Source organism: Chlorocebus sabaeus, chromosome 1 (genome assembly GCF_047675955.1).
Source record: "Chlorocebus sabaeus isolate Y175 chromosome 1, mChlSab1.0.hap1, whole genome shotgun sequence".
Classification (NCBI taxonomy): Eukaryota; Metazoa; Chordata; class Mammalia; order Primates; family Cercopithecidae; genus Chlorocebus; species Chlorocebus sabaeus.
The window spans coordinates 54848922-54875714 of record NC_132904.1 but is presented as its reverse complement, the minus strand read 5'-3'; the positions used below and the strand labels follow the sequence as shown (position 1 = coordinate 54875714).

General features: G+C 38.4%; 1 protein-coding gene across 9 annotated transcripts in view; it reads right to left on the bottom strand.

The window, feature by feature from the left end:
* The window catches only part of SBF2 (SET binding factor 2), a 519305-nt gene that overhangs the window by 227225 nt on the left and 265287 nt on the right, over nt 1-26793 (bottom strand). For all 9 annotated transcript variants that reach the window (XM_073018389.1, XM_073018410.1, XM_008007157.3 and 6 more), the window contains 4 exons: nt 8286-8418; nt 6928-7036; nt 4273-4386; nt 716-793 (listed from right to left, as the gene is read on the bottom strand). In XM_073018389.1, the coding sequence (XP_072874490.1) occupies nt 716-793; nt 4273-4386; nt 6928-7036; nt 8286-8418 (434 nt within the window). The remainder of the gene's footprint in view (nt 1-715; nt 794-4272; nt 4387-6927; nt 7037-8285; nt 8419-26793) is intronic.

Here is a 26793-nt window from a genome sequence, read left to right as displayed (position 1 = left end):
CAAAACAATTACAGTCACAACCAAATATAAGACAAATATAAGAAGAAAAAACTCTTAAGATTGTATTTAATCCAGCTTTTATTGGAATCACAGTTTAGAACTGTAAGAAAACTGACAGATTCTGTTAGTCAATGCCTTACTTAATTGATCAGGAAATGAAGGTCAAGAATGCTTAAGTATATGTGTTCAGCTCCCTGAGGTTCCTTATTGGTTACAAAACCCACTGCTAAGAAATGCACTGAGCAAAATAAAAAAGGGGCCTCTGTTATATATATAACCTTCTATGGCTTCTAATTGGAACTATTTCCATCCACACACTCTTCAAACTTGATTCTCTCCTATAACCAACATTCTTTATATCCATTTTTGTAAGCATCTCTTCTGTTTTTAATCCTTGCCTGGCTGTTTCAATGTGATGCTTGGCACAGTTTTCCAGGCTATAATCTAGGCTCTGATTTTCTGTCCTACACTTAACTCATGCCTCCTCAGGGCAACAGTCTTAGCCCTAGTGGCCTGTTGCCCTGTGTGCTTCCCTGTGCCTCCTCCTTGAGAAGGACCTAAGGACAGTCAGCGGCAAGTCTCTTAATTTCTAGTTTTGGGCACTTTTTACTCTGCTGTCCATCTAACTCTAACTTCACTTAGCTTCTTTAAAAACCCTACAAATAAAAGTACAGCTCTCTTCAACAGCATTAAATTTAAATATTAAACTTCTTACCAGCATTTTTGAGTGGGATAAAGCTGTTCGTGGAGGAGGAAAAGCATGATCTGCTACTTCCAAATCTGGGTGTAAAATCTAAAGCAAAAAAGTTTTGTTATGTAAAATATCTTAGTATCAATGAAATCTATTATTGGGACATTAAGATGAAAATGTCAGCATATGAATTATAATATATTCCCTCCATTAATACAATTCAATTAGCTGGGGTAGTTCTATATGTACCACTGTAGAAAGATCTCCAAGACAAAATATTCAGTTGAAACATGTTCTAGAAAAATACACATAGTATGGTCTAATTTATTTGAAAATAAAACAAAACAAACCCTAAATCTACATAGGTATATATATATATATATATATAGAGAGAGAGAGAGAGAGAGAGAGAGAGAAATGAGAATGAAAAGTTCTGAAAAAAAAATACACTAAACTATAAAATAGTAGTCATCTCTGGTAAGGGAATAATCTATATAGCTGAATTTTTAAAAACAGCTGCTTGTTTTTATGTTCTAAGTGTAATTAAAAATTACTGAGGAGAGGCCAGGTGCAGTGGCTCATGCCTGTAATCCCAGCACTTTGGGAGGGCAAGGTGGGTGGATCACTTGAGGTTAGGAATTTGAGACCAGCCAGGCCAACATGGTGAAACCCTGTCTCTAGTGAAAATACAAAAATTAGCTCAGCATGGTGGCACATGCCTGTAGTCCCAGCTACTTGGGAGGCTGAAGCAGAATAGCTTGAACCTGGGAGACAGAGGTTGCAGTGAGCTGAGATCGCACCACTGCACTCCAGCCTGGGCGACAGAACAAGACTCTGTCTCAAAAAAAAAAAAAAAAGAAAAATTACTGAGGAGAAAGAAAATAAGATTTTGAACTTTGCAGTCTAAACAGGTAAAAGTATAAAACCATGTCACAAAAGTGCTAAAATATATAAAGTGCAATATGTGAAATATAAAGCATAATTAATTCAACTTAGGGAAAACTAAACAAAAAATAAAGTAACATTTGAGTTAAGCTTTGAAGGAAAGCAGGTTGGGGAGCAGCTGGGAAAGAAGGGCCTGTGTAGGACTTACACAGAGAAGATGAAATTGTATCAGTATGTAGCAAATTTTCTCCTTGCAGAATCATTTTCAAATGCTAAGATTTTTGATGGTATGCTGAGAACAGACCAAAAGACTCAAAACAACACTTAAAGACAACACTAAAATATTGGCAGTTCAAGTCATTGAATCACAAGCACAGTACAAAATATCTTGGTGTCTATAAAATAATCCATTGTTATTACACAGTTTAAGTATAGTGTTGCCATTTGATTATAATTATTTACTAATGCAACAAAGCTTATATGCTTGTGTGTTGATGTTCCCAATCATCCATGAAATCTAGTTTCTTTTTGGTCCTAGTTTGACAATACATTATGCTCCTATTTCTTTTCTTTTTTTTTTTTTTTTTTTGAGACGGAGTTTCGCTCTTGTTGCCCAGGCTGGAGTGCAATGGCATGATCTCGGCTCACGGCAACCTCCGTCTCCTGGGTTCAAGCGAGCCTCCTGTCTCAGCCTCCTGAGCAGCTGGGATTACAGGTGTGCACCACCACACCTGGCTAATTTTTTGTCTTTTTTTTTCAGTAGCGATGGGATTTTGCCATGTTGGTCAGGTTGGTCTCGAACTCCTGACCTCAGATGATCCACCCACCTCAGCCTTCCAAAGTGTTGGGATTACAGGTGTGAGCCACCACACCCGGCCCTATGCTCCTATTTCTTATTCACGGAACAGTAAGTAGTACCTAATCCACCATTGTGCTTAGTAACTATAACAATACGTATACTCAGTTTTACCAAAAAGGAATTTTACACATTGATCAAATTTGGTGGCACAGGTGTTGCAGGTTTAGGTATACGAGTATGCAGCAGAACCCTTACCAGGAGCCATTGGCTTAAGAAGTACAATCTTACTCTGTTAATTTTGGTCCTTAACCCCTAAATAACTATTCATATCACTAGTAAGTAACCACACATAAGATTTAATCCCTATAGGAATTCTAGAAACATTAAACTTTCTTCAGTCATTCAAATACTACCTTCTCAGCTTTTGCTATATATACATATACCATCTATGCAATTATATAGTCAAGATTTTTCTTTAAATTGTCTTTAAATCAACTCTTTTTTTTCTTTTTTCTTTTTTTGGTGAGACGGAGATTTACTCTTGTTGCCCAGGCTGGAGGGCAATGGCGCGATCTCGGCTCACTGCATCCTCCACCTCCCAGGTTCAAGCGGTTCTCCTGCCTCAGCCTCCTGAGTAGCTGGGATTACAAGCATGTGTCACCACGCCTGGCTAATTTTGTATTTTTAGTGGAGATGGGGTTTCACAGTGTTGCCCAAGCTGATCCTGAACTCCTGACCACAGGTAATCTGCCCGCCTCAGCCTCCCAAAGTGCTGGCATTACAGGCATGAGCCATTGTGCCCGGCCTTGTTTTGGTTTTTGAGATGGAGTCTAGCTCTGTTACCCAGGCTGGAGTGCAGTGGCGCAATCTCGGCTCACTGCAACCTCTGCTTCCCAGGTTCACGCTATTCTCCTGCGTCAGCCTCCTGAGTAGCTGGGATTACAGGCACGTGCCACCATGCCCAGCTAATTTTTGTATTTTTAGTAGATTCTCTAACTGTTCCCATTTCACAGATACCACTATGACAACAAAAAAGACTAACACAAAGTTGAAAGTTTTCTGAGAATAAAATCCCTCCTGGTTATCCTAGGCTTCTAAGTTTCTATTTAAGAGGGAAAAAATGTTTTAAATAGCCCAGAATAAAATATTCTTAAAGTAGAATATGAAGGCCTTAGTTCTAGTAATGTGTTGAAAAGGAATGCAGAATTTCTACACTTCAATTTTCTGATGATAAGCACCTAAAATGCTATCAGTAAAACAAAATACCATGTTTTCAAAATTCAGCTAAGATAAAATAACTGCAAAAAAAATTCAATCTGTTTCAATGAGAAAAACTGAACCCACAAGATGTTTTAAAGCTTTACTTGGCTTGAATGTAGTGTATACTTCTCCTTCTTTGGTATTTCTATTCATATGGCATTTAGAGTGGAATGTTGGACATTTTATGTATCAGTAAGACACGTCTTTCTGTAATAACCTGAAAGTATTGGCAAGACAATATTACAGTGTTTGTAGGTACCAAAGAGGAATGAGATGCCAATAGGGAGGCTAGAGAAGAGAAGCCAACACCTAATGGGGGATGTTAGGGGAATCAGGGATTTCAAGGCAGAGCCTTGTTTTCACAGGTGAATTTCCAATACCTAGGACAGTACTAGGTCCTGTACGCTGAATGAAGGAAGCAATGTAGAACAAATATTCAGTTAGGATCCAAAATAGATGTTTTAGATAACTACCTAGTAAATGAATAATTCTAAATACTATAAGAGCATATGTTCATGTTTCCAACATATAGCTCTCTTTAAAGTAACAAACTGTATTGACAAACATTTTCAATTTCAGCTATCTTAGCTTCAGATTTAAATAAAGAGAAAGTTACTATTACAAAAACATGTCATACCAAAGAAAGAGCTGATTGCGTCTGATGTAGAAGTGGTTCTGGGAGAGAAGAGAGGTGAATACATTCAGGAATTTTAATAGTGCCTCCATCCAAATCTGCTATGATTACATCTAACTGAAAGAGATAAAAAAAAATTAACCTATAATTACGGACATACATTTGTTGTTAAGCAAATTATTTTTCCCTTGACTAATTCAAAATGAGAAGAATCACGTGTGGAAGAGACACTTGTTTGTCCATAGTAGTACAATTCTGGGCTAACAAGTTCCCAGCAACACTGTGTTTCCCAGCTTCCTTTGAAATTAGATGTGGCATGTGGCTAAGATTCTGCCAATAAAACATGAGAAGTGACATATTCCTGTCCTTCAAGATAGGGGATATGTAAAGCTCTCCTATGCTGTCTTTCCTTTTCCCTTAGACTAAAATTATTAACTGACAGCAAACCAGCCTTCAAGCATACACATGATGACAATGCCTGGGATGATTCTGTTGGAGAAACAAGAAGGATGGAAGCTTGGATCTTGAATAACTTCATAGAGCAGATTGGTCTGGCAAAATGGAACATGTCTATGGACTGCTGCATGAGTGTTCAATGACACTATTTTGTTTCAGCCATTGCATTTTGTTCTGATTTTACTATATATGCGGCTGCAGCAAGCACAGAGGATTGCATTTCAGACACTTTATTCAAGTAGTTTAGTAATATTCTAAACAAATTAGTATTTATTACAAGAATTAACAAAGCAATTAGTATACATCAAAAGGGTGCTGTTTAGCCACTTAGAAAAATCTGATTTTTAGCATTTTACAAAAGTCTATTTAAAAATAACTTACATAAAAATGTAAGAGAAAACAGCCAAGATGAGTGAAGCTGTTATATTGACAATATTATAATTCATTCTAATGTATTTATTATGATTTTAAGAAATTTGCATTTGGCAACACTTGGTTTGTCCTACCTCCAGCGACTGTTTTTATTTATTTATTTGGCAACACTTGGTTTGTCCTATCTCCAGTAACTGTATGTATGTACGTATGTATATGTGTATGTATGTATGTTTGTATGTATGTATTTTTGAGACGGAGTCTTACTCTCGCCCAGGCTGGAGTGTAGTGGTGCAATCTTGACTCACTGCAACCTCCACCTCTCAGGTTCAAGCGATTCTCCTGCCTTAGCCTCCTGAGTAGCTGGGATTAGAGGCATGCGTCACCAAGCCCAGCTAATTTTTTGTAGTTTTAGTAGAGGCGGGGTTTCTTTATGTTGGCCAGGGTGGTCTCAAACTCCTGACCTCAGGTGATCTGCCTGCCTTGGCCTCCCAAAGAGTTGGGATTTTAGGTGTGGGCCACCGTGCCCGGCCTCCAGTGACTGTTTCCATTTAGAAGAAATAAAATTACCTACAAACCAGGTGGGTATGCTTCTAATTAGTATTAATTAGGTTTTATTGAATGTTTATTGATTTATACATATTTTTATATGGTGATACCAAAATTAAATAGGAACTAAGTGTCAACACCTAAAGTTAGAAACTGAATGATGACTATACGAATGAAAGTCCTGTTTATAATGTTGAATAATATTTTGTTACTTTAAATGACACCTCTGATTTGGTTACAACTGTAATTACTTAGTTGCTGGAATTTAAAACTAAAACAGAAGCAAAATTACAAAATCTTAGGGATCTGTGGAACACAGACGTTATGCAGCCTAATTTTACAGTAAAGAATTTCTCTCAGACTCCCTGTAAAGTGTCACATAATCTTTTCCTTACACTCTACTCACAGTGCTTGAGAGTACACTCCTCATCTCACATAAGGAAATCCATTCTATAACCGGGCAGTTCTAATTGTTGGAAATACTTTTAATGGGCAGAAATCCGTTTCTATAGCCACTTTATCCGCTGATTCTATTTCAGCCTTTTAGAGTTACAAAAAATGAATCTCAACCCTTCTTCTATGACAGTAACTTAAATACTTATCTTTACCTGTGAAACAGTATCAGCTTATTACCTGAGAAAATTTCCTTAGGCCCTTACAGAATATAGTTTCTAAATACTTGATAATCCTGGATGTCCTTTTCTGATAAGCTTTATTTTGTTACAGTCCCTCATGAAGTGTGACACACAGAACTAAGTGAATTATTCCAGAACTGGCTTGAATGTAGAGTATACTTTTCCTTCTTCGGTATTCCTATTCATATGGCATTAAGAATACAAAAATTTGGTGGAAGCTCATATCAAACTTGTGTTCTACTAAAACTCTTCACTCTTTTGCATATGCTTCCTGCTTTGTTAGTTATCAGCAATTTGGTATCAAGACAGGCCTCACTTCAAAATATAAATCAATTATGCACTAATATCAAAAGTATAAATAGAATATTAGTAGATTAATCTTTTGTCATATGTAAGATGAATAATAAAGATAATGCACCAAAAGAGGGATATTTAAAAATATTAATAAATTCCTTTATAAAACCTCCTATACTTGTATATGGCAAAATTAATATGCAGACTTTTCAATGATATTTTTCTTCTATCCAATCTTTTCTACTGGAAATGCTACAGATCTGAAAATAGTGATTAGTTGAAATGTTATAGGACCCAAAGTAATATGATAAACTTCTGGACTCAACTGGAAACTTTAAAGATGAATACTTACAAGTTCGTGGATATCAGTTTTAAAGATAGAATGTACTCCAATAATGAAAGGTGTTGGGGAACTCAGAACTTCCAGTAGCTGAGCCGGGAGAATAGGGATATAAGGATAACTGGAAAGAATAAAAATACGTGTCAAATATATTTTTCTTTAACATAAACATATTTTCTTTCATCTTTATGCTGTATAAGTTGCATATTACTTAGGTTTAGAAATTATCAATAATGTTTTCATGCTTTTTAATACTAAAATTTTGGAAAAAATGATTTAAAAATCTTCATGTGAAAAATACAATAAGATATAAGACATAAAGTGAATGGAATCCAAGCCTGCTTCCTTAACCTTTGTTTCTTCTAGGCAAGCAGTCTCTTTAGGTCTTCTAATATTGTTTGAAAGCATTTTTCCTTACATAGAAACCCGACATTAGACAGTAACACTGACTCTCTGATAGGGCCTCCACTCTCAATATGAGGCAATGATTTGTCTATATAAAATAAGCACTCAAATTCCACTATCTATACTCGATTTTTGCATTCAATAAGAATGGCAAAAACAAAAACAAAAACAAAAAACCAGGACCAATAATTCTCTATCTTATCTAAAAAGTTAAGAAAAGTACCTAAATTTAAAAAAATTTTTTAAAGAAATTCTGGAGTCTAAAATTTTATCTAGTTTATATGAACTAATTTCCTAGATGTTAGATTATCAGTTGATTACACAGTATATTAGAGGTATGCTATTCTAGTTATAGCACTATTAGGCATCACTGTTTTGTTTTGTTTTTTGAGTTTTTATTAGGAAATTTTTTTTAACATATCCCATAAAAAAACAGAGGAAAAAATTATAATGAAGCCCTGCAGTAATTGTCAACTTTGAGAATTACCAATGCATGGCTACGTATATATCTCTACCCACTTTTTTTCTCTTCTCTACTGTATTATTTTCGAGCAAATCCCAGATGTCACATTGTTTACCCATAAATACTTCAGTGGGTATCTAAGAAAGATAAGAGCTTTTTATTAATAGAATCTCTACCATTATAACTTCTAAAAATTAATAATTCTTTAATATCAAATAGCACTGACTAGACATTTATGCCAAATGTGTTAAAAGACAATTAAAAGTTTTTGACAATACTATTCAAATTAAATATTTTTACACTAATCAACATTCAGTAATGGACAACTTGGAAAGTCTCAAATTCTAGACTAGATTTTATCAAAACTATGACTCATGTAACAGCATAACTTTGTGAAATACCCCTATGTGGTTCAAAACCATTGTGCCATAACATTATGACTTATCGACAATAAGTGATATGTAGTTTAGGAATAAATAAAATTAACAAATGAAAACCTCACCTATATTTAAGAGGAAACATTAAAGATTCCAGGGCTCTACAAGCATCGCTAAGTCTCTGGAAACTTGCAGAATGGAAGAGAACCTTATTTTCTGTGAGGACTGCACAAAAGAGGCTGAGGACATTTTGAATTCCTGAAAACATAAGAGCAAGGACTTACCAAATGCATTTAATTTTATATGTGATGTCAACAATCATAGACAGTATACACGGAAAGAAAAAGCCAGTAATTTTGGACTCTGAAGGAAAATACTAGGTTAAACTGTAAATTCCATGTAATCTATGAGTATTTGTTTTCCCAAACTTCCAGTTTTGCCTCTATTCTTCAAATCAGGTAATACTCATTGAACATATTAGTTGTTTGGAAATACACTATTGCCTTCTTTTCAATTTCATCTCTAAGGCCTGTATTTAGGTTCCTGTTTTAGAATGCTAGCATTGTTCTAAAAACTAACCCTTGCAGAATCTATTTGTCTGACGTTACTAATACCACACCAGCTTTGTTGTTGTTGAAATTTGCCTACTATATCTTTTCCCATCTTTTAATTTCAACCTTTCTCTCCTTCTTGTAAACAGCATACACAAATGCTCTGCAATTTAATGATGGGGTTACATCCTAATAAACCCATTGTAAAGTTGAAAAATCTTAAATTGAACATAAATCAGAGACTGTCTGTAACTGAAATATTTTAGTCTGACAACCTTTGTCTTTTAACTAGTTCACTTAATCCATCTACACTTATTGTAATTATTGAGATATACACTAATATATAGAGATATATGTGGTATCTTATTTTATGCTTTTTATTCTATCTTCTCTTTTTTCTTTCTTTTCAATTTCTCCTGTCTCTTCTTTCATCCCCTCTGTTAGTATGGTATTTATAAACTCTTTTTCTATTTTTTTAGTGGCAACTCCAGAAAATACAACATACATACTTATGACATTGAAGTTAAATAAATACATAATTTCTTATTTTCTCCTGTTTATTACTGAACCAAATTATCTTTCTTTATATCACTTCAACTTTAATCATACAGATCCAGTAAAGCAAGAGTCCCCATTTGTTTTCTCAAGGTAAAATACTATATTGTCCCTTTATCATAGCTTATTTCTTCATGTGACATGCAAATTTCCTCAGTCTATTATTAATTGCTATTCCTTCTTATCATTTCCAACTTATCCCATGTGATACATCAGAATCTTTAGTTCAGATTTTAATCTTCGCTCATTTTGATTAATGTAATAGTTTCATAAGTGATTTTCCTAATCCAGTCCTTATTCCCTTCAAAGCTACCCTCCAGATAGTTTCTAGAATAAAGGAAAAAAACGAAATAATGACTAAAGAAATCTAAATACATTTTCAAGTGGTTTTAAAAATTCATATTAAATCCACAAGAATAAATGCTACAAATTTCACAAAATACATTCTTGTGGATTTCACATGAATTTTAAAAACCCACTAAGGTTTTGGTACACTTGAACAACAGCGGAAATGAATGAGCTAGCATTATATGTATCATCATGACTAACTCTCCCAAGTATAATACTGAGTGAGGGTAGTAAGGCGCACAATGATTATATAGTTGTGAAAACAAAATAAATCTCAGGATCCCCAAACCACCAAGCCAAAGGGAAGTCAAGCTAGAAACTGCACCAGGAAAATCTACCTCCTATTTTATTCCTAAATAAGATAGCTACAAAGATTAAAAAAAAAAAAAAAAAAAAAAGGCTGGATGTGGTGCCTCACACCTGTAATCCCAGCATTTTGGGAGGCCGAGGCAGGTGGATCACTTGAGGTAAGGCGTTCAAGACCTGCCTGGCCAACATGGTGAAACCTTGTCTCTACTAAAAATATAAAAATCAGTGTGGTAGCAGACACCTGTAACCTCAGGTACGCGGGAGGCGGGGGCAGGAGAATCGCTTGAACCTGGGAGGCGGAGGTTGCAGTGAGCCGAGGTTGCACCATTGCACTCCAGCCTGAGCAACAGAGCAAGACTCCGTCTCAAAAAAAAAAAAAAAGCTACATACGTCCCATACCTCCCTCACAATTTGCCCACAAGGAAATTCCTTGTGGACAAAGGACAGACAAAACTCAAAGTCATCCCTGTACTCCTACGAGACAAATGTGTATCTGATTGCTTCCTCTGCCCTATTATTTCACTAAGCCAGACTAAGACTTAAGTGACTATTCCTCTATCTGCCACTCACATGTAAATTGTGTATTCAGTAAAAGGCTAATCAGAGACTCAAAAGAATGCAACCTTTTGTCTCTTATATACCTAGGACCTGGAAGCCCCCTCCTCTGCTTTGAGTTGTCCCGCCTTTCCAGACCGTACCAATGTACATTTTATGCATATTGATTGATGTCTCATTTTACAGCAGGTAGCTAGCCAGACATGAGCAGGGAAGGAGAGGACCCCCTCACTCCCACGCCACCACCAAGAATGTCAGGCAACCATCAGGTGATGGTCAGGTGATTATTAAACTGTCTCTCTAAAATAATAATTGGTCATAGCTGATGCCAGGGAAAGGCAATCTTCCAATAGGCAGAAACATCTGAAACTGGTGATTAGCAGCTTCCTGATAAAATCTCAGGAGTTGGAGAGTGGGCTCATGCCTGTGCACTAAGAGGCAAAATGGCAGAGTTTAACTGGTATATGACCCTCTAGGAACATTTGGACTGGTAAAGGAAGAATGCCTCCAGTGAGCATGCGTACAACTCCAGTAAACACATGGCACATGTGACCCCTACCAAATGCTTACAGGTCTTTGTGCATGTGGAGTGCCCACCCCAAGGGAAGAATCCAAGGAGGAGAGATGCAAGACCCTGAACACATGACAACATATAAAATCCCGAGTCAAAGCTCTAACAGTGCACTTAATCTCTCAAGTCGTCTGGTTGGCCCTCTTCCAAGTGTACTTTACTTCCCTTCATTCCTGCTCTAATGCTTTTAAATAAACTTTCACTCCTGCTCTAAAACTTGTCTTGGTCTCTCACTCTGCCTTATGCTCCTTGGTTGAATTCTTTCTTCTGAGGAAGCAAGAATTGAGGTTGCTGCAGACCTGTATGGATTTGCTGCTGGTAACATACTTTGGTGCTGTGGCTTGGATACATTCCCTAATATTAACATACTTTGGTGCCACATGATTCGAATATGCTTCCGCAGTGGTAAGACATCTCTATGCCTCACCTTCTTTGGCTGGAGGTGTTTAACCCTTGTACACAGTTTTGTTTGCTCTTTTCATTCTCCGGTTTACTAACCACCCCCCAGAACAATTCTTCTCGGCCACAGTGGCTCTGTTCCCCAAGCTCATCTCTCAGCTCCTGCTGATGGGTAGCTCACAGGGGTAGGAAGGACCTTGGAGTCCTTCACAGGTAAGATCCTTGACCTGAGACACAAAGGTTCTCCGAGACAAGAGGCTCATGAGAGTGGTAAGGCTAAAGCCTAAAACTGTGCAATGTCTGGGGTTTCCTCTGCTTTTTCAACTAAAATTGGCTCTTTCCCAAAAACCCACACCACCTATTCTCCCGTTTTCTGTGTGTATTCTGAAATGGCCTTGTACACCCTTCGGACTGTCCACCTCGAGGCAAGTTAGCCTCTTTTGCTTTCACTTTGCATGCCATGTAACTGTTATTGGTACACCCTCAGCTCTTGCGGAATTTGCGCAGCAGCAAAAACATGGGCTCCCTTGTGGATATCTCGAGACTTATACTAGTTTTTACCCTACCAGCTCAGATGACCTCTAATCCTTCCTCTGTCTGTTGGCACACTGCTAGGACAGACACTAATTGGATCCCCAGTCAGCTCCTTATGACTTACCATATGCTTTTCGTTTCTGTTACGGTCCAGGGCTGAATTTTCCGGTGACTTCTGAAGTAGTTTCCTGCCCGCATAGGGCCTCATTCTAGCCCTTTAAGGACCCCATCTACCTGCTTTTTTTGAGTTAGCACCCCTTCGGGAGGAGGGGAAATTCTTCCTTTGCCATTTGTGAATTCTTACATCAAGCCCTAAGTCCTCCAGAGGTTACTACTTTATGTTAAGAAGACAAATAAATGTTGCCCTCTCAAATCCAAGGGATTGCTGTTTTTGGAAGCCTAAGAAAGGTTTCCATGATTATTCCTCTGGCTTTTTCCTACTTCCTCCTGGAGCTTCCATTTCTCTAATCACTTCCATGCCTTTCTCAATATTCATCAAGATCTTCAAGGTCATATTTGAAGGGAGGGAAGTTCAGCCCCCTTGCAGCAGTTAGCTGAAAAACAGGTTTCTTGTCTAGTTAGAGAACAAGGGAAATGGGAATCTGAGAAAAGGGATAATCATTTTGTTGCTCGAATGCTCCAAGTGAGAGTCACTGTAAGGTCATGGAGGCAAGAATATAGGATGGCGCAAGGCCGCCGGCACAAGAGACCCATAGGACAGAGACGGAGGCTGGTCCCAAGTTAACAGATTATCATTAGAACAGAGATGAAGGCAAGGTTAGGGGTAAATAGTAAGACCAGTTCTTCCCGGAACCCCACGGATGAACAGGAGAGGGCTCTCTGTTCACTCTGGTATCTCTTCTGTGAAAAGAGGGTACTGAAGTTAAGGGTACATGGTAAGATCAGCTCATTCCAGAACCCTAAGGACAAATGGGGGGTGTCCTATTCAGGATAATAGGAAGAGAAGACACTTTTTTTCTTGTCTATTCTCTCTTTACAGATGGGTAATTCCATCTTCATACCACAGGACACAACCCTCAGATGCATTCTCAAGAACTGGGAAAAGTTTGACTCCAAAACCCTATAAAGGAAAAGGCTAATGTTTTTCTGTAACACAGCCTGAGTTGAATACAACTGTGCTCCAAGACCAGGAATCTTGGACAGAAAACCAAAATATTAACATAATCTATCAACTAGATTTACTTTGCCACCAGCAGGGAATATGGATAGAAATCCCCTATGTAGAGGCCTTCATAGCCCTGTAAAACAACCCTGACCTTTGTTGGGCTTGTAAAATGGATCTAGTGATGATAGCTGCCATAGTCAGACAGCCCCCTCTGGTTGGTTCGGGACACTCCTTATTGGGTATACCCTGGTTTCAAGCCCCAGAAGGGCAAAAGATGACAGCTCAAACCCCACTGCCCCTTCTACCTCATTATATTCTAGTCTCCCAGGCCCATAGCCCCTCCATATCCAGGGCTATCATCTGGATACCACCCTCTTAGGTCATGCCCCCTTCAAGAGGCCAGTAGCCCCAGTGTACCCACTAGGGCCCAGACTCCATTCACTATGTAAGGCCTGAGCCAAATTATAGTAGAACTAGGGGAGTTTATGGAAGACCCTGACAGATACATCAAAGGGTTCTGTAAACTGGGATTAACATTTGAACTCACTTGGAGGGATTTCTCAGTCATACTAGGGCAAATTCTGTCTAAGGGAGAAAGTGATTCCATTACGGAGGTGGCCCAACAATTTGCAAATCCAATGCGCATGACTGACCCTGGTGGCTACCCTGTAGGAGCCATCACAGTTCCCCAGGTTAACTCCAAGTGGGATTACAATACCCAGGGAGGTATATGGGGAAGGAACCACATGTTCCTCTGCCTGGTAGAAGGGATAAAAGCTAGCAGAACAAAGGCTGTGAACTATAATACATTTGCCTTAACAGATCAAGGTCGTCTTGAAAACCCCATCACTTTCCTAGAGAGGCTACAAGAGGCCCTAGTGAAACATACTAACCTAGACCCAGAGACATCAGAAGGGCAACTGGTCCTACAGGACCATTTCCTAACTCAGGCAACCCCAGATATTCAGAGCAAACTCCAAAAGCTACCATTGGACCCCAATACCCCTATGCCCGACAGTCTCAAAACAGTTGCCTTGGTCTTTTACAACAAGGACCAGGAGGAAGAAGAAAGGGCTCAGGAAAAGGAGAGGCAAATGGAAAAGTGGCAGCTCCAACTATTGGCTGTCTTAGAAGTCCACCAGCTCCCTCCAATTTGCCCTAGGAATATCTTCCCAAATAATCGCCATTGGTGTAAGAAGCCAGGCCACTGGAAGGCCAACTGCATCAATGGGACAGATGGGAAAAAGCCTTGCATGGCTTGCCCCCCTCCACCACAAACCTGGCAACTGGGAATAGGACTGCCCTGAGGGCTGGAGGGCTCCTGGCAGAGAATCCCTGACCTTGAGCTGAAGTGGCCTACACTCCAGCTGGCTCCCAGATCAAACATCACTATTGAAGGGACAGAGCCAAGGAATGCTTTGGATGTGGCAGGTAGGACTATAAGTTTTCTTTTGGACACTGGAGCAGCCTACTCAATGCTTACGTCTTTTCCTGGGCAATTATCCTCCAAATCCTGCCAGATAATGGGGATAAATGTAGTGCCCATAACCAGGAGGTTTACTCCTCCTTTGTGCTGCCTATCTGGGGGAACTGTCTTTTCTCACTTGTTTTTAGTGATGCTAGAATGTCCCATACCCCTTTTGGGAAGAAATATTTTATTTAGTCTAGGGGCTCAGTTAACCTTTCCTCCAGGGCAGACATCCCTTTTCCAACTGCAATCTTATGCCTCAAGGAAACCACACACAAGAATGAACTGCCCATGGACTGTATCATTAATCCAGAGGTCTGGATATGTTCCTACTGTCATATATAACATTTAAAAATGTTACAACTGTAAAACAGTTAAAATTATTACTTTCTATATATTTTTATTTATTAAAGTTCTAGGATACATGTGCAGAATGTGCAGGTTTGCCAAATAGGTATGCATATGCCATGGTGGTTTGCTGCACCCATCAAACTGTCATCTACATTAGGTATTTCTCGTAATGCTATCCCTCCCCTATCCCCCGACAGGCCCAGGTGTGTGATGTTCCCCTCTCTGTGTCCATGTGCTCGCATTGTTCAACCCCCACTTAAGAGTGAGAACATGCGGTGTTTGGTTATCTGTTCCTGTGTTAGTTTGCTGAGAATGATGGTTTCCAGCTTCATCCATGTCCCTGCAAAGGACATGAACTCAACCTTTTTTATGGCTGTATAGTATTCCATGGTGTATATGTGCCACATTTCTTTATCCAGTCTATCACTGATGGGCATTTGGATTGGTTCCAAGTCTTTGCTATTGTGAACAGTGCTGCAATAAATATATGTGTGCATGTGTTTTTATAGTAGAATATAGTAGATTTATAATCCTTTGGCTATACACCCAGTAATGCGATTGCTGGGACAAATGGTATTTCTGGTTCTAGAAACTTGAGGAATTGCCACACTGTCTTCCACAATGGTTGAACTAATTTACACTCCCACCAAGAGTGTAAAAGAATTCCTATTTTTCCACATCCTCTCCAGCATCTGTTGTTTCCTTTTTAATGACTGCCATTATGGCTGGCATGAGATGGTATCTCATTGTGGTTTCGATTTGCATTTCTCTAGTGACCAGTGATGATGAGCTTTTATTCATGTTTCTTGGATGCATAAATGTCTTCTTTTAACAAGTGTCTGTTCATATCCTTCACCCACTTTTTGATGAGGTTGTTTTTTTCTTGTAAATTTGTTTGAGTTCTTTGTAAATTCTCAATATTAGCCCTTTGCTAGATGGACAGATGGAAAAAATTTTCTCCCATTCTGTAGGTTGCCTGTCACTCTGCTGATAGTTTCTTTTGCAGTGCAGAAGCTCTTCAGTTTAATTAGATCCCATTTGTCTATTTCAGCTTTTGTTGCCATTGCTTTCAGTGTTTTAGACATGAAGTCTTTGCCTATGCCTATGTCCTGAATGGTATTGCCTAGATTTTCTTCTAGAGTTTTCAATAATTTTAAGTCTTACATTTAAGTCTTTAATGCATCGAGTTAATTTTTGCATAAGGTGTAAGAAAGGAGTCCAGTTTCACTTTTCTGCATATGGCTAGCCAGTTTTCCTAACACTATTTATTAAATAGGGAATCCCTTCCCCATTGCTTTTGTCAGGTTTGTCAAAAATCAGATGGTTGTAGATGTGTTATTTCTGAGGTCTCTGTTCTGTCCCATTGTTCTATATATCTGTTTTGCTACCAGTACCATGCTATTTTGGTTACTGTAGCCTTGCAGTATAGTTTGAAGTCAGGTAGCATGATGCCTCCAGTTTTGTTCTTTTTGCTTAGGACTGCCTTAGCTATATGGGCTCTTTTTTGGTGCCATATGAAATTTAAGGTAGTTTTTTCTAATTTTGTGAAAAAAAGTCAATGGTAGCTTGATGGGGATAGCATTGAATCTATAAATTACTTTGGGCAGTATGGCCATTTTCATGATATTGATTCTTGCTATCCATGAACATGGAATGTTTTTCTATTTGTTTGTGTCCTCTCATGTCCTTGAGCAGTGGTTTGTAGTTCTCCTTGAAGAGGTCCTTTACATCCCTCATAAGTTGTATTCCTAGGTATTTTATTCTCTTTGTAACAATTGTGAATGGAAGTTCACTCATGATTTGGCTGTTTGTGTATTATTGGTGTATAGGAATGCTTGTGATTTCTTTAGCTTTTTTAAAAACTAAGAGAAGAAATAAAAAAATACACATATAGTCTATTTACCCACAGATTTGCCATTTCTAGTGTTGTTTTTTCGTGTGAAATCAAGTTACTGGTCTCTTTTTCCTGCAGTCTTAAGGATTTCCTTTGATTTTTTGTTTTTTTGGAGACACAGTCTCACTTGATCACCCAGGCTGGAGTGTAGTGGTGCAATCTTGGCTCACTGCAACCTCTGCCTCCCAGGTTTAAAAGACCCTTCCAAGTCTTTGCTATTGTGAATAGTGCTGCAATAAACATACGTGTGCATGTGTCTTTATAGCAGCTTGGAATCAACCCAAATGTCCATCAGTGACAGATTGGATTAAGAAAATGTGGCACATATATACCATGGAATACTATGCAGCCATAAAAAAGGATGAGTTTGTGTCCTTTGTAGGGACATGGATGCAGCTGGAAACCATCATTCTTAGCAAACTATCACAAGAACAGAAAACCAAACACCGCATGTTCTCACTCATAGGTGGGAACTGAACAATGAGATCACTTGGACTCGGGAAGGGGAACATCACACACCGGGGCCTATCATGGGGAGGGGGGAGGGGGGAGGGATTGCATTGGGAGTTATACCTGATGTAAATGACGAGTTGATGGGTGCAGCACACCAACATGGCACAAGTATACATATGTAGCAAACCTGCACGTTGTGCACATGTACCCTACAACTTGAAGTTTAATAATAATAAATAAATTAAAAAAAAAAAAAAAAAAAAAAGACCCTTCCAACTTAGCCTCTCAAGTAGCTGGGACCATAGCTGTATGCTATCACATCTGGATAATTTTTGTATTTCTTTGTAAACATGGGGTTTCACCATGTTGGTTGTGAACTCCTGGGATCAAGTGATCCACCCACCTCAGCCTCCCAAAGTGTTAGGATTACAGGTGTGAGCCACCACATCTGGCCTTCCTTTTGTATTTCTTAGAGAGTAGGTCTACTACTAGCAACAAATCTGTTTTTGTTTACTTGAAGATGTCTTCATTTTATCTTTCTGAAAGATAGTTTTGCCAGTGACAGAATTCTTGTCTGACATTTTTTTTCTTTCAGTGCTTTTAATACATCACATCAATGCCTTCTGTCTCCCATTCTTTCTGTTGAGAGACCCACTGTAATAATATTCTAGTTCTTTTGATTCATATTGATGAATTATTTTATCTTGCTATTCTCAAGAGTTTGCTTTCACCAGTTTCACAATCATGCTGTGTCTACATAGGGATTTTTTTACTGTTAATCTGGGCTTCATTGTGTTTCTTGGGTCTACAGGTTAATAAATTCAACAAATTTTGGAAAGTTTTTGAGATTATTTCTTCAAATACACTTTTCTAATCACCCCCATATCCATCCAGTGGAGATGCTCTGTACCTAAAAGGTATTATTGTCTCAAAGGTCTCTGAGAATCTGTTATTTTATTTCAATCTTTTTCTCTATGTTCTTTATACTGGATCATTTCTCTTGGTCTTTCACCAAATTTTATTTTTATTTCTGACATCTCAAATGTGCTATTAAGCTCAGCTAGAGAATTTCTGTTCTAGTTATTTATTTTGAGAAAGGGTCTTACTCTGTTGCTCAGGCTGGAGTGCAGTGGCATAATCACAGCTCACTGCAGCCCCAGCCTTCTGAGCTCAAGCGATCCTCCTACCTCAGCTTCCTGCATAGCTGGGACTAAGAGGTGCACCACCACACCCGACTAATTTTTTACTTTGTAGACATGAGTTCTCACTATGTTTCTCAGGCTGGTCCTGAACTCCTGGGCTTAAGAGATCCTCCTGCTTCAGCCTCCCAAAGTACTGGGATTACAGGTAGGAGCCACAATGCCTGGCCTGTTTCAGTTATCACACTGTTCAATCTATAATGTCTATTTGGCTCTTTTTCAGTTTTTACTTCACTACTGAAATTGCCTAGGTGTTGAGCCACTCTCATTATATTTTGTCTTAATTCTTTCAATATGGCTACCATTAATTCTTTTAGCATATTTATAATAGCTGATTTAAAGTCCTTATCTGCTAAATCCAGTATGTGTGTTCACTCAAAGTCAGTTAATACTATTTTTTTTTCCCTGAGTATGAGTTACACTTTACTGTTTCTTTGAATGCCTCTTGCTTTTTGGTAAAAATTGAACATTATAAATAATACACTGCATTATATTTGAATTATTTTTTCCTGAAAGCTTTTTTTTTTTTTTTTGAGTGGGGGAGGGTGGTCACTGCTTTAAGCTGCAAAATCTGCCTGTGATGTTAGGCTGCTGATGTCTCATTTAAAAATTTTTATTGTTTAGCTTGGCTTCCTAGGGGTTATCCCTGCGTTTGCGTGGTCCACTTGGTCAGTCCATAATTTGGGCAGAGGTTGTGCTCGAATACCTTGAACCAGTAAAGCTTCTATGTACTGCTGACCAATTTTGCATGGGTTGAAGTGCATTCACAGTTTATCCAGATTTTAAGTATGCTTTCAGTTCCAGCTGAGTTTTATTGGGTCTTCCTGCACATGTGCATAGTTTCTCAGGCAGCCAGGGATGTACAGAGACACTGTCTAGTCCTTCTAAGACTTTCTCCTCTCCACTATTTCTCTGTTAAATTTCTGGCTGATGTGTCACTAGCCCCAACTATGACTGTAATTCAGACAGGCATCTGATGTTTTTCTCCTTTCATCTTCTACTGGGTTCAATACTTATACTGATAATGATGCCATGGGTTTTAGCCCTCTACCTCAAATAAATTTCACTCCATCTGGCAGCAAAGCTGGTTTGCTACCCAGCCCTACTCTGGCACTACCACTCTCACTGGCAGAGATGGGATGTAGGGGAGAGGGGGCAACCACCGGATAAGAATGCTGCAGACTCCTGCTGTTTTTACACAAAGTTTTAGCATGAATAAACGTTTCTAAATTTGTCATTTGCTTTTGGTCAATTTCCAGAGCCCTGAAATAGTTGTATTCAACAATTTTGTCTAGTTTTATACTGGTTCTTTGGGGGAAAGGATTTGCTAAACTCTTTGTACTGTCTTTGGTGATGTTAATTTTGTTCTCCCAAATTTTGTCCAATGCTGTCCAATTTCTCCAATGAATACTTAGTATTTTTCCTGCAACTAAAAAGCAATCTGTAGCAAGGCACTTTAAGACCACGTAAATATCTCATCTCTCATCAAAATGCCTGGCTAGATTTAGCATCTATTGATAATTTCTGCCTGAATAGATCTTTACTATAATGATTATAGAATTATTCTCCAAATCCAGCACTCACTCTGTATTTACCAGTCAGCACTTGGCATTCTACATAGCAAAACCCTCCCTTTTTCTCTACTTACTTGCTCATTCATTTATTCATTAGCAGTGTGGACTCATGAATACCTATTTTTTCCTAACAGTCTATAAGTCATTACTATCCTTAATTATTCTGGTGCTAAACATGTCCTAGATTTATGCAGTAGGAACCCTTTAACTTAGTTCCTGCGTCCTTGAGACAGAGCTCTTTTCTTTTTCCAGGCTCATATTGTACCTACCCTGTCCTAGCCCCAATCCAGCCATTTCTCCTAAGAGTCCTGGTTCCCTTTGGTGAGAAATGGTATCAAAGACCAAAATTTTAGGTGTTAGGGCATGTGTTAGATCATTTTTACTGGGGTGACTTTGCTTCTAGGCCACTTTTGCCTATAGATGGAGCTAGGAAATATATGCATATATATATATACATACACATACATACATGAGAACATATACATGCCTATATATTTGAGAAATCCTGAGTCTATGCCATTACTTTCAATTCCATTCCATCCCCACAGGGTATCCCTCACTATCCCAATTCATATTTGTATGTTCCTTCTTCCACTGAGAATCCTGAGTCCTAATAACATCAACATACTTATTCATTTGCTAAATCCTATATTACACATAAAAGAGCTTCAGAATTGTTTCAGCCATTTCAACTAAAAAAAAAAAAAAAAAAAAAGAAAATGGAGTTCACTATTTGTTTGCAATTCTGTTCCCAAAACTGTCCAAAGCTGAGTTTGTACAGTCAAATACTCGTAAGTTACTAAAGTAACTTAGTTTTCTCTCTTCAGTGTGGTTACATTATTTGAATGACAGTGGAGTTTGTTTACATATGCTTTTACTTTTAAGATAATATTTTCTTTCTTTTCCTTTCTTCTCATCCTAATTTTTTTATATAAGACACAAATATGCTGCCACAAGTCAAAATAATTCAGGAAGACACGCTTAGAGAAGTGTCATTCCCTCCCTCAGTTAATAGTACTGTAGCAGGCCAGGCGCAGTGGCTCATGCCTGTAATCCCAGCACTTTGGGAGGCTGAGGTAGATAGATCGCTTGAGCCCAGGAGTTCAAGACCAGCCTGGGTAACACAGTGAAATCCCATCTTTACTAAAAAATTCAAAAATTAGCCAGGCACGGTGGTGCGTGTCTATAGTCTCGGCTACTTGGGTCGGGGCTGACATAGGAGGACTGCCTGAGCCTGGGAGGTCGAGGCTGCGGTGAGCTGAGTTTGCATCACTGCACTCCAGCCTGGGCAACAGAGCAAGACACACCCTGTCTCAAAAATAATAATAATAATGATAATACTGTATCAATGCCAGTTCCTGATATCCATAATGTACTATGATTATGTAAGATATTATTGTAGGAAGGCGGGTAATGGATACATACGGACTCCAGATGAATTTAGTTATTTCTTGTGAGTCAAACTATTTAAAATAAAAAGTGATATTTTTTAAAGTCTGTGCATGTATTAGTTTTTTATGGTTGCTGTAACAAATTACCGCAAATTTGGTGACTTAAAACAAGACAAATTTATTATTTCACTGTTGTGGAAGTCCTGTGATCAAATTTTCCAGCTTCTGTTGACTTTTCACATTCTTTGTCTTGTGGTTTCCTTCCATCTTCAAAGTTGACAATGGCCAGTCATACTGTACTACTCTGAAGGTGAATCTTTTGCCACCCTATTTCATCTTTTAATGACTCGTGAGATTATCGTGGGTCCATCTGGGGTGGGAGCTTCCTAAAGGGACTGACCCTTGAAGTAGATATTGACAGAGAAGCATTAGTTAAGGAGAAAAGAAAAGCATAGCATTCAAAGCTGACAAAAGAGTGAAGAAGTAAACGGCATTAACAGACCTACAAGTAACTTGGCCAAAGACAAATTTATGAAGAATCTGTATGTCATGTCAAGTCTAGTCTTTTTAATGAAGACTCTAGGGAAAAACTTATCCCTCTTTCTTTTTTTGAGACGGAGTCTCACTCTGTCACCAGGCTGGAGTGCAGGGGCATGATCTTGGCTCACTGCAACCTCTGCCTCCTGGGTTCAGCAATTCTCCTGCCTCAGGTGCCCCCCCAACCACTCCAGCTAATTTTTGTATTTTTCATAGAGATGGGGTCCCACCTTGTTGTCCAGGCTGGTCTTGAACTCCTGATCTCGGGCGATCGACCCGCCTCGGCCTCCCAAAGTGCTGGGATTACAGGCATGAGCCACCATGCCAGGCCCCCACTTTGCTCTTATCTGAACTCTCTGCCCTATCCCACAAAAATTCACAAGTAGTTCATCAGAAAATAAAATTCATAATCAGTACCATTTAGTATCAGATAAATTGTGAAGAATGGAGGCATGCAGTTGTGAGGAACTTTACCTTACTCATACTAGTAAAAACAATCAGTTGATGTTGTCAAGGGAGGCAATATTATACTATATTTACTGAGAGGACATATGTCTCATAATGTAGAAATGAGATAGGAACAATATTCTAGTGCTTAAAGGGTAAGTTTTTCATTATCCAGAAAATTAATAGTATAATACAAAACAATTTACCCAAGCCCAATTGAAGTACACTTACATTCTTTATTCTTAAATGTCAATGCTTTCTTAAGTTTTACATAATAATAATAATTATTATTATTATTTTTTGAGATGGAGTCTCACTCTGTTGCCCAGTCTGGAGTGCAGTGGAGCGATCTCGGCTCACTGCAAGCTCTGCCCCCCAGGTTCACACCATTCTCCTGCCTCAGCCTCCCGAGTAGCTGGGACTACAGGTGCCCGCCACCGTGCCCAGCTAATTTTTTGTATTTTTAGTAGAGACGGGGTTTCACCATGTTAGCCAGGATGGTCTCGATCTCCTGACCTCGTGATCTGCCTGCCTCGGCCTCCCAAAGTGCTGGGATTACAGGTGTGAGCCACTGCGCCCAGCAAGTTTTACATAATTAATAATCTCAAATATTTTAAATTACATTAATGATTTTTATTCCTATGTAGCAGTGTTTGTTGCTGTATTCACAGTTACATAGCTATTGAGAAATCCAGTTTCTTTGAATTTTCTAAGTCAAAATCAGTTTTCTATATAACTTTGAATTGTCTCATCTTCTGTAGCCCAACATCCATTCAAAGCTGCACAATAACACAGGAGAAGAAAATATGAAAAGCAGACATTCCAGTGATAATTACTAGTGATTTCACTACAATGGTACATACACATCCTGTTGATTATTCAAAGAGTATAACATTCTGAAAGATGGCTTCCTGATCTCAATTTTCTTGAGAGATTAGAGTTCAAAAATTCATTGCACCACATGTTAACAAATGTATCTGTTTCTTTTTGGGGGAAAGAAAAAAAAAAACTTTCTCCAGACTCCTCCATTCTTTTAATAATAATGATGTGTTACAAAATAGAAGACTATGTGTCAGCTTTCAAATGGGTAAAACGGTGGAACAGAAGACCATGTTTCAAAACAGAATATAGTTCAAAAAGTCCTGCACATTTTAAAATTTAATTTAATTGTATTTTTTTTGAGACGGAGTCTTGCTCTGTCACCCAGGCTGGGGTGCAGTGGCGTGATCTCGGCTCACTGCAAGCTCTGCCTCCCGGGTTCACATCATTCTCCTGCCTCAGCCTCCCGAGTAGCTGGGACTACAGGTGCCCGCCACCACGCCTGGCTAATTTTTTTGTATTTTTAGTAGCGATGGGGTTTCACTGTGTTAGCCAGGATGGTCTTGATCTCCTGACCTCGTGATCCACCCACCTCGGCCTCCCAAAGTGCTGGGATTACAGGCATGAGCCACTGCACCCGGCCTGCACAATTTATTATAGTTCTTTCTGGTCAATCCACAATGGGGAAAACAGTATAGTACTGGTCACAGCTTAATGTAAATCATGAAAAAGGAGATTTCTCATTCACTGAACCAACATTTATTGTGTACTACAGGCACTAGAATATAGCAGTGAATGAAGACAATATCCCTAACTTCATGGATTAACTAAAACTTTATATAAAGTTTCAAATTTATCACTGAGAGGTAATGTTTACTACCTGTTACAAATTTAGCATTATTTCCACATATGGTAGATATGGCAAATATTCTAAGTAAAAAAGTAAAAAGTGTGGTCAATTGGGCATCTGAAAGGAGGTGTAGTTTAGTCCTTATGAACACAGGCTTACCCTCCTGACTATGACATGAATTAAATATATTTTACACACATAAATAGAGCTTAGCAATGCGGGAGACTAAATATAAGAAGTCAATTACCAAAAACATATGACTAAAAATAATTCAAATACGTAAAAGGCCAACTCAACCAAAACTGTGTAAAAAAGTACAGCATACCTTTTTCCTTCTTGAACATTCTAATTGTTTTTCTAGCTCTAAGGTAATAACATCAGATTTTTCCAACCTCCAATGACCCAAATTCCTAGACTACGTCTGTTCTGATTGACTTGGTTTTTAATCTACTTTCAATTTTAAATTTAAGAATTAGGAAGCAAAAGGAGCCTTGTGAGTAGAGCACAAGCAGTGGGGAAGAAGAATAGAGAATAACTGGAGAATTATGCAAGTAACAAATAGGAGGGAATTGTACTGGCAGAAACAACTCTTAATTCAAACTTCCTCCTTTCTTTTCCTCTTTCTTCCCTTCTGACAGTATTACATTATTACTGAACTACTGAGATATATTAGCAATCATAAAATTCTAGGGATGGATATATAGAAATAAGAGGCAGGCCGGGCGCGGTGGCTCAAGCCTGTAATCCCAGCACTTTGGGAGGCCGAGACGGGCGGATCACGAGGTCAGGAGATCGAGACCATCCTGGCTAACACGGTGAAACCCCGTCTCTACTAAAAAATACAAAAAACTAGCCGGGCCAGGTGGCGGGCACCTGTAGTCCCAGCTACTTGGGAGGCTGAGGCAGGAGAATGGCGTACACCTGGGAGGCGGAGCTTGCAGTGAGCTGAGATCCGGCCACTGCACTCCAGCCTGGGCGACAGAGCGAGACTCTGTCTCAAGAAAAAAAAAAAAAAAGAAAGAAAAAAAAAGAAAAGAAATATGAGGCAGGCTCTTAGGAGCTCACAGTTCAGTGAAGATGAAAGACTGGTAAATAAACGGTTAAAACATAAAAGAATAGAGCTATGTACCAAATGTTACAGAGCACAGGAAAAAAAAGGTACTTCATCCTGCCACCATTTGGAAGCTATATACTTAAATGCTGGAGTAGCCATATTTTATAAAAATATTAAAGACTAAAATGCTGAAAGAGCAAACAGAAATTTTAGACAAGAGAACTTTGTGACAAGGAAGAACAACACCTAATGACTCTCTTGCCTTAGAGCATTTACATTCTTTATAGATAATTCAATACAAAGATAGAGCTATTTAATATTAGCACCTAAGTGCCATAAAAGGACAATGGGCAGGACAGTTTTGAACCAGGATCTTTCTGAACTTTCCTCAGATTATATCATGTAGCAACTACATACTTTCTTCACATGTGATATGAGCAAGCATAGTACACCAGTTCACATGGACTCAATTGGTCAATGACTGTCAGTCTTTGATATTTTTACAATGGTTTCTTTATAGAACTAGCATAAATATTTAATCTTTAATTTTGAAATTAAAGCAATCAGTTTCTTAATAACATTCTGACTACTTCCTACAACCCTGTGATCAGGCTTCACCAAACATCTTACTATTCCATGAAGGCCTTTTGTAACTTCCTATATTGCTAAATATGCTTTTCCTTCTAGAATGCCCTTCTTCCACTTTTCTAGCAAGTAAGAGTTTGCTCTTGGTATCTCTATTATTGCACTAATTATATTGCACTGTAGTTTTAAAACGATACCTGTTTTACCATTAGGCTAAAAGTGTATCTGGGATAAGGGCTGTGATTTGTTCATCTTTATATTCCCAGTGACTAACTCAGGAGCTGGCACATAAAAATGGCTTTGTAAACATTTGGTGAAAAAAACATATTTCTACCATCATATAAGCAGGAGGGCATTACGGGGGCCTTCATTACAGACTCCCATGCCATTTATTAGAAGAAATTACATTAGAACTGTCTTCGTTAGAGATCCTTAGGCCTCTAAAGGTAAGCACATGGTATACGTGGTAAGCAGTTTCTTCAGAAAAGTGCTCCAGAATGGACTAGCAAGGAGATTTAATTTGCTTCAAATCCCAAAGAACATAGCTGACATTCAACTGTCAAAAAATAAGTAATCATAGATATAGTAAAATAGGGCACAAGATGCCATTATTAGTAATAGTTTAAACTCTTGTGTACTCAAATTTGCAAACTATCTTTTTATGATTGCAGAGGAAATATATTTTCTTTAAATATTTTTTTAACCCTGATAAGTTTGTTGTTGGGACAGACCCTTATGAAAAAAAGACAGATTAATGAGAAACATAAGCAAGCTTCCTTCAAAGTCAAACATTGAAAAAAAAAGACTACTTCATTTTTTCCCCTTATAAGTGAGAATACAACTAAAACAAGTAATAAGCTGAGAAAACTAAGTGAAGACAGAACCATGATCTGAGGCCCTAGATGTTGATCATTCAAGTAAAAAGGACAAAAATCATCCTACAATTGATGCATGAATTGGGTGGTTCAGCAATTTACCAATCAGTATTTTCTTTTTAAAGAAAACATTTTTACACATCCTAAGCTTCATTTTTACCTCTGGCATCTTTTCATCTTGATGTTTT